At 52.0% G+C, this 8,036-nt stretch overlaps 1 protein-coding gene across 2 annotated transcripts; it reads right to left on the bottom strand.

The window, feature by feature from the left end:
- Window positions 1-3,702: 3,702 nt before the first annotated feature.
- On the bottom strand, window positions 3,703-7,925 carry MRPL37 (mitochondrial ribosomal protein L37). Of its 2 annotated transcripts, XR_014226667.1 has the most exons (8): window positions 7,499-7,925; window positions 7,091-7,274; window positions 6,506-6,621; window positions 5,828-6,013; window positions 5,377-5,534; window positions 4,697-4,900; window positions 3,973-4,129; window positions 3,703-3,876 (listed from the first exon to the last, which is right to left on the bottom strand). XR_014226667.1 is itself a non-coding variant. In XM_082287489.1 (7 exons), exons 1-7 carry the CDS (start codon window positions 7,872-7,874, stop codon window positions 4,052-4,054), a joined length of 1,302 nt encoding a protein of 433 aa, XP_082143615.1. In that variant the 5' UTR covers window positions 7,875-7,925; the 3' UTR covers window positions 3,906-4,051. The 2 variants fall into 2 exon arrangements, 1 of the variants encoding a protein (XP_082143615.1); XM_082287489.1 differs by lacking the exon at window positions 3,703-3,876 and having other exon boundaries at window positions 3,906-4,129.
- Between the last annotated feature and the right edge of the window lie 111 nt (window positions 7,926-8,036).

The raw sequence follows: 8,036 nt of genomic DNA, 5'->3' as shown, positions 1-8,036 counted from the left end.
TGCAGAGCTGAGAAGGTGGTGTTTGGGGGGCTGGCTGAGGCTGGAAATTCAAAATCCCAAAGGGATTTGGGGGCAGTTCAGGACCTGGGTGAAGGTTAACAGTGCCTGCTTGTTTCTTGGAATTTTTTTTTTTTTAAGCATTTTGAAAATTTAGCCTAGAAAATGGTCAGTGTTGTCTGCATCAGGCTGAGGATGTGCTGGCCGGACCCTTGCCCTCCCCACACACAGCCCACCAGGCTGCAGGCGGAGAAGGGTGTTTTAGGGACTAAAAAGGGTTGGTTTTTTTTCTCTTGTATGCTGTTCCCCAGGCTTTGCTCATTAGAGGCTGGAGGAGTTGGGATGCCAGCATGGCGATGGAGGCTGGTCTCCCCTGCAGCAGCTCCCTGGGACAGGAGCTGGGTCCTGCTACCTCCCGTTGCCAGACTGCTGCACTGCTGGGAGGTAAGAAGGAGAGGGGAAGACATGAGTGTTGTTTTCAAATATATAAATATTGGGCTTGCAGTGGGGTCTGTGACCCCCTCCTTGGGCAAGAGCTGCAGTGCTGGGTGGGTGTGTGCACCACTGCAGGAACAAACTCAGCTCCAGGAGCTACTGGGGATGGAGAAATGCAGGCAACCCAACCTGCTTCCCCAATGGGCAGCATCAGAGGCTGCTGCAGCATTTGGGGAAAGACTGGGGATTTTTAGGCCTTTGGTGGTTGCGAGTGCCAGGTGCCTGAAACGCTCCCGGCAGCTGCTGTGTGAGACTTGTTCTCTCCCTTTGACTAGTTGGGGCAGGACGTGGCTGGCTGTGAGCCCTCTCCCTCCTCGTGGGGAGTTTCAGGCGTGGGCTGTGGGCTCGGGGGGCTGTGGGCCGTCCTGGAGCTCTGCTGCTCCTGGGGAACGCTCCCACCTGGCACTGGCACCCGCGGCCACGTCACTGCTGGAATTCCAGCAGCCAGCACCGTGTGGTTGCGGGTGCTCGAGGAGCAGAAGGGCGAGGGGGCAATGCTCTGGATGGCTGCTGGGTTTGGGAACCACCATCGTGCCTGCAGAGCCCGTCAGCAGAGGAGCAGGGTGTGTTTGCACCCTTTGCTGCCCGGGCAGGTTTGCTTCCAGGGTAATGCTACTGATGTCCATGTGCAGGGCCCACAGCCGTGCCCCAGTGTGGATTTTGGTCCAGGCAATCACGTCCCCCTGTGCTTTGCAGAAAGTAGAGTGTGAGCATTGTCCATCACTTGGAATCATGACCCCTGAGGGGTTGAGGCCAGTGAGGAAATCCTGCCCTCACAAATCCTGGGTGCCATCCCTGCCAACCCGGGTCTTGCTCAGCTGCCCAGAGCTTGCACTGCTGCCTGTTGTGCTTTTTATTGTAGGGCATAGAAAAGTCCTTCCTGTTGGTTCTTAAGGGTTACAGGCTGGTATTATTAACTATCTCCATGAAACTGCCGAGTTCCCTCCTCAAAACATCTCCTGAGCCCAGCCTCAGGGATAATTGTCTCCCCCATTAGTTTTCATTAAATTAAATGAAGGAGGAGGATCTGAACAACCAGGGGCCTTGGGCTGAGCACAGTGTGTACTTGCTGGCATGATGTGTGCAGTCTGTGGAGCTGGATTTTGCAATGGGAGTGGTTCAGGGGGAGGGAGCATGGAGTGGTGGAGAGCTCTCCTGTGGGCAGGCAGGCTTCTCTGGGTCCTGGAGAGCTCTCCTGTGGGCAGAGCTCTCTGCCAGGCTCCTCTGCCTCCTTATCTCGGGCTCCTGCCATCCCATTCTTGCATGTTTTGCTTCCCCGGCTGCCATTCATGAAAAGTTAATGCCTGGCCCTGGTCCGTGCTGAGGTAACACCATTCGTCTGCTGACAAGCCTTTATAACTTATTGATGCCAACCCAGATGTGCTTCTGTGACCCATTGTTGGGCTCCCCATCCCACCTCCCTCAGCTGGGCTGATTCCAGCAAGCCACACTGGAGGAACTGGGAGAGCCGAGCCATGCAGAGTGCTTGGGAAGCACAGCAGGACACCACGGACAGCTGGTAGGGGCTGCCTGGTTCCTGGACCACAACAGGCCAACCTGAGCATCTGTGCCAGGTGCCAAGCTGGGAGCTCCACTCTCCCCCACCTTGAGCTCCCCTCCAGACCCTCAGAGGAGCATTCCCTGCAGGAGGATCAGATGCTCCTTCCAGCGACACGCGAGTACCACTTGCCCCCTGCCTCAGGTGAGAGTGGCTGTGCCCGGCAAAGCAGGGACATGGTCTCACATGCTTGTTGTGTGAGATCCCCTCACCTCCAGTGGCTTCCTGATGCCTCACACAACCCCTGAAGCCTCGTTTTCCTGCTGACCATCCCATGTCTCGCTGCTTCTACTGTTTTTCAAAACTCCCTTTGCTCTGCCTTCGTCCATCCCTCCCTGTGCTTGTGCTTTGTCTCAGCTCAGCTTGGACACAGCAGGATTCCAGCTTCCCTCGTTCTCTCCTCTTCAGCTGCGTGCCCTGACAGAGATGTCTTTGTTGAGAGGTAAAAGCAGCTGAAGGGACTCTACCTCTTCCAGACAGACCATCCCCACAAGTTCCCACATCTACTAGAAGCGCATGAGGTGTTCCACCTCTACACAACCCCTCCCCACCACAGCCGCTCTTCCACTAGGCTTCCTCAGGGAAATTCTCTCCTCAGGAATGCTAATGGGCAGCTGGCTGCCCTACAGGGCTTCCTCCCTAGGACGGGTAATGACCCGAAGCTGGAAGAGCAAAAGGATGTCAAGTAGGGTCTGTGCGACACAGCAGGGAGCCAACAGTCCGAGAAAGAAACACCCACTGCTTGTGACAGGCTCCACAGAGCACAGCTCTGTTAAAATGTATTCCCAAGCACCTGGGTGCAAATCACAGACCTGAGCAGATCTACTCCGATGAGCTGAATTCGGCATCCCTGGAGCAAGCAGGATTAAGGATGATGCAGAGCAATGCAACACTTAGGAGGTTATTTCTCCTTCAAGCACTCCTCCTAACTATGGAGGGATTTGTTGATTTAGCTTGCAGCCACTGCATCCCAATTTACAGGGTGCAATTGTTGATCTCAAATGTGACTGGTGCATGTTCCTGAAACCTGCAGAGTGGAGCTGCCTCATGGACTGGGGCTGGAACACACAACTGGGGTGTTCATCCAGGCAGCCAGAGATCACAAAGCACAGACCAGCCTCTGACACAAGACGCTGAAGTGAGATGAATTTCTTGGAAATGTGCTCTTCCACACCTTAAAATAGCACAGGCTGTCCTCTTCCTTCCCATGTGCTGGAGGGTATCAGAACTGCAAAACATTCTACATTTGGCTGCAGCTAATTTAGCTTTCATATAAAACCCACACTAATCCCCCCATGTTAAAAAGAATACGCTTCCTGCTCAGTTAACTCTGTGTGGCAGGAAGAAATTCTTCCTTTGTATTTTTAGCAGCAAATACCAGCTACAGGCACCAAAGTTTCCCGCTACATTCTACACCACTTTCCCCAAATGCACAGGTCTCTTCATCCAGGATTGGGGGATAAAAGGACTGTGGTTCTACAGATCCAACAAAGCAATCCCTCCGATTAAGTGCTTTGGGAACTAAGCACAGGGCAGCACGACGCATCCCACAGCAGCCAGGAGTAAAACAAAGTCAAAGCCAGGCAGAATGAAAAAGGCTCGTGGCTCAGGCTTTCCCCTTGAAGCTTTTTAAGTCTCTTCTGCATTCAGAGGGACTCAAAGCAGCCTCGGGAATAGGTTTGAGTCTGGCTCTGTGCAGATGCACACTGAGAGCAGAGCCTGCGCAGAGGAATAATGACTGGCTTATGTTCTTCCCAGGCAATGGAGGAAGAGTGGAGGATGATGCATCTGATGACTTCTCTTAACCCAAATCCAGAGGTGAGCCCCTAAAATGAAAGAGTTTCTTCATGCACTATTTAGTTTAAAAAAAATTTTTACTTTCAGTAACAATATAATTTATTTTTTAAAGTAAATTAATCCACCTTTCTTTAATTATACGACAGTTCTGGCAAAGGGAAGCAGCAGGTACAGTTGGTGAAGTATTTTCATTTGAGCTGAATTTCACACAGTTCCATGCAGATACAGTGCCAGAAACTTCTTGAATGTGTCTGGCTGAAAGCCAGAAATTCCAGCGGGCTTCTGCAGAGAAAAAGACACGGATGCTCAGTTTGCAGTGAAGTGATTAATGTAGACAAACAACGGCTTTAAACATGCTTGAATAAGACTTTCAGGCATGGCAGCTTCCAAATCATGCTCTCCCTCCCCAGAAGGGTTTGCGTGGGGGTACTTCCACTGGTGCCAGTCTCAGAGGGCAGCGCCCTTTTGCCCATCAGTGAGATGCCCTCCCAGTATAACCAGTACTGCCAGCCCTGTGCTCTATTTACTCCCCAGCAAGGCTGATGGTCGCATGTGAGCGCTCCCATCATCAGAGCTGGTTTTAAACAAGCACATTACGAGATGGTGGATTACAGCTGGGGATATCTCTAAGCTGGAGTTCACGTTAAGCTTGGCATGTGGCACATCAGCACTACAAATACTCAGGAACTGGTACCCTCAGAAATACCTGCTTAGGTAAAAATGAGGCAAATGCCCACTTCAGGTCCCTCCAGCTGGTTTAAAACGTGCTGCAGCTCTGTGCCAGCTCCCAGACCCCCAGCTGAGGTGAAAGGGCAGCATTTCTATGACCATTTCCCAAGTTTTCCTTACCGTAACAACTCTCTTCTTGACTTCTGGGACACACTGGGCTTTCTCATACAGGTTATGATCAGCGTCAATCCAGACTAGATTTTTCACACCATCACTAGAGACAAGGTCTGTTGTATTTAACTGGAACACCATGAACTGGAAGAGCTGGCCATCTGTGCCAATGCTTTGCACCACTACTGGCTGCTCCAAAACCCTGGGATCATTCTAGGAAAAGAAGGGGCATGTGGGGGAGAATGTTTTAAAAGCTAGTTACAACAGAAATTGTGTAAGTATTTGCTGATTCTGCATCTTTGGGTTGGTTTAAAGCCAGGATTTAAATAAATATATTGTTACCTTGCCCAGAAAATTACCCTAGTCAAACAAGTTTTGAATGTAGATTTTGTATTTTAATTAAAATGCCTCCTTCAGCCAGCAATGAAGTGTCAATTTACATACTGAGCTGTGGGATGGGTTAGAGTTTTACAGCTGAACTCACCCCCAGGTTCCTGCCCATGCCACCCTGGTGCATGTTACATCACAAACACGCTCGTTGCTGAGCGGTGGATTTCTGAAGGTTGGGTTTTGACCTCTGGACAGGGAAGCTTGGATGTGACAACTACTGTGAGGGGCTTTCAGGCCCCTCTCCACTGGCTGCAGCACTAGAGGAAGAAGAGAGGCCCAGCACGGCCTCCCATACGTACCCCGTGGAGCGCCTTGGCCTTGGCCAGCGCGTTGCCAAAAGCAAACATCAGCATTTTAGCACGGAGCTGTTCTGGTCTGAACCTGTCGGTGCGAACGTTGGCCGACTCCAGGAAGAACAGGGTGTGAGGATGAGAGTAAGGATAACCATCTGCAAAACCTAAAGGGCATGTAATCATGTCAGAAACCGCTCAGGAAGACACTATGCAGCCAAGGTTTTCTCCCATTATCTTCAGGAACTGCTCAAGTAGTTTGCTGGGGTTTAAGTTCTTCTCCTCGGTCCTGCTTAGGCAACAGTGTACTCACCACAGGTCTGGAGCACTTGCACTGCAAACCTGCGCCCATTCCTCTGTCCCTTCATTCCCACACACTCCCTACTCTCAGCTGCCCCCCAGAAGGACAAGGGCCCCAGGTTAACCTGTACACAGACAGATAATTATCATCAACACTGACCTGTATCATTGAGCTCTTTGTACACATTCACCTCCTGAAGATCGATTGTAGGTGCAATGGGATAGAAGGTCTCCAGAACATGTTCTTTGGTGGCCAGTATCTCCTCCTTGGAGGCTACTGGTGGTATTGGGGTCATAGAGTTCATGAGTATTCCACTCAGGCCACGGACCTGAAGGAGGATGGATTCTGGGGAGGGAAATTAGGCTACAGTCAAACACTGGTGAAATAACATTAGGGAAAGATGTACATACATTTGCTTCTGCAAGTCTGTTCTGCAAGGCTCACTCTCTCCCCCTCACCTCCAAACCCATTTTAAATAGTAGCTCAGCTATAGGTTCTTCTTCTAAAATGCCAGTGTTAATTGCTAGGGTTCTTAACTAAACATCCTTAGAAAAACAACAGCAGTGATTTAGGACACACAAAAATTAACAATGAGGCCTGAAACAATGGTTCCCTTCTCCCACCATCTTGTCAATATTGATTAACACCTAATAATCTCCTCAGAGACAGCATCCTGCCATCATCCAAGGCTGCCCATGCCAACAGTACTATCGAAACCAGAATCACCTGGCTCCAGAAATTGTTTAATTTTCTCCAAGCCCTCAGCCTTAAAGCCAGGAGCTTTGCTACCCCTCTTATCTTACAGAGCTAAATTCTTCCACCACAGCAGCAACTGACCTCTTTCCCACGTAGCTGCTATCCTGCAGTTTCTAGCCAACATCCTTTTACTCAGAGAAGGATACTTCCCAGACATTAACCGGCATATATGCATCAGGTTTTCAAACAGCACTGGGCTGTAAAATGAGAAAAGAAACAGTTACATAAAAATGAGATCATAATAGCAGGCAGATGCTTCTGGGGTGCAAATGCTGTAAAATTACTGTATGTAAAACATATGATGGCATAACACTCCCAAACAGTTAACAGAGATTGCAGATCAGTATCACACACACCAGTCCTGTTTTAAGTTGGCAGAGGTAATGCTTACAATTATTTTAAAAACTGATATTCTGCATCAGCTAGAAGTAGATCTTGAGTTGAAACGGAGACATTGGCCTGAAAGAAGCTTCAATCTAGTGTAGTGTTTATGCCAGTACTACTGTCAATATTCAGAATTGGGTTTTATTTGTTGCTTTGGTTGTTGGGTTTTTTGTCTGACAATCTGACGCAAAGGGTCTTGCACAGCAGACCCTCTTTCAACAACAGACCTATGTTTGAATTTCTTTGTAGCGTTTAAAACCTCCCCTACAGCTGAGGACTCACCAATATTGTTCCCTCCTGGGAGCAACTTCTGCCGTGTCCCAGAGCCGCGCGTGGGACACCGCGTGTTTCACCCTCTCCTCGAGCTCCTGGAGCCCGTGTACCGGGTCATCCACAATGCCCTGCACGGCTGGGGGCAAACCTTCCACCAGCTTCGTCTTGGTGAGCCACTGCGCCTGTCGCACTCCTGGAAACAAAACCCAACACGATCTATCACAGGTGACAGAGGTGATCCTCAAGGCTCCTTTCCAACCCAAGCCATTCTATATGTTATGCCTGACAGCTCATGGGGCTGGGCAGGCTCTTCACAGCCCGTGTTTTACACTCTGTGCGAGGAGAACCCTTGGCAGGCAGAGAAGGGCAAGTGTCTGGGAAGGGGCAGCGCTGCGGACAGCGCGGGGTGTGTGGTACCTTCCAGCATGCGGACACCCTGATGGCAGATGTAGCACCCGCGCTCCTTGTACAGCGGCATCTCCTCGTAGCGCGGCCCCGGCGAGTGCCAGGGGTCACGCCAGCCGCGGTCCCAGGCCGGGAAGCGCGGCCGGGCCAGGCCGGGCATGTAATGCAGCCGTCCCGCGTACGTGATGGTGTCCAGCTCCACCTGCTCCCGCACCGGCCGCCGCTCCACCATCTCCGCCAGCACCTCCGGCGGCGGCCCGCGCACGGTCCAGGGCGTGCGCGGCAGCGGCGCGCGGTGGCGGGGCCGCCCCGCGCGGGTGACGAAGCCACGGGTGAGGCCCCGCGCCGCCGCCGCCGCCCGCCTCAGCGCCATCGGCCCCACCGCCATCCTCCTCCTCCCGCCGCCGCCTCAGCGCCCGCCCGCCGCCATCTTGGCGAGAGCTCTTCCCCCACCGTCACCCCCGGTGACTGACGGCGGCGGCGGCCAATGGCGGGCAGGCGCGCCCCGCGGTAAGGGAGGGTCGGCAAATTGCCTGGCGGGTGAGGGCAG

This window comes from Coloeus monedula (assembly GCF_965178545.1).
Source record: "Coloeus monedula genome assembly, chromosome: 9".
NCBI lineage: Eukaryota > Metazoa > Chordata > Aves > Passeriformes > Corvidae > Coloeus > Coloeus monedula.
This window is presented reverse-complemented; position numbering and strand designations above follow the sequence as displayed.

Bases quoted from the DNA above. Each gene is read 5' to 3' on its own strand.
- MRPL37 (XM_082287489.1), bottom strand. From the start codon at position 7,874: ATGGCGGTGGGGCCGATGGCGCTGAGGCGGGCGGCGGCGGCGGCGCGG. The intron at 6,622-7,090 runs GTGAGTCCTCAG...CTCATTTTACAG, and splicing joins CCCAGGAGGGAACAATATTG to CCCAGTGCTGTTTGAAAACC. The intron at 5,535-5,827 runs GTCAGTGTTGAT...CATGCCCTTTAG, and splicing joins CAAAGAGCTCAATGATACAG to GTTTTGCAGATGGTTATCCT.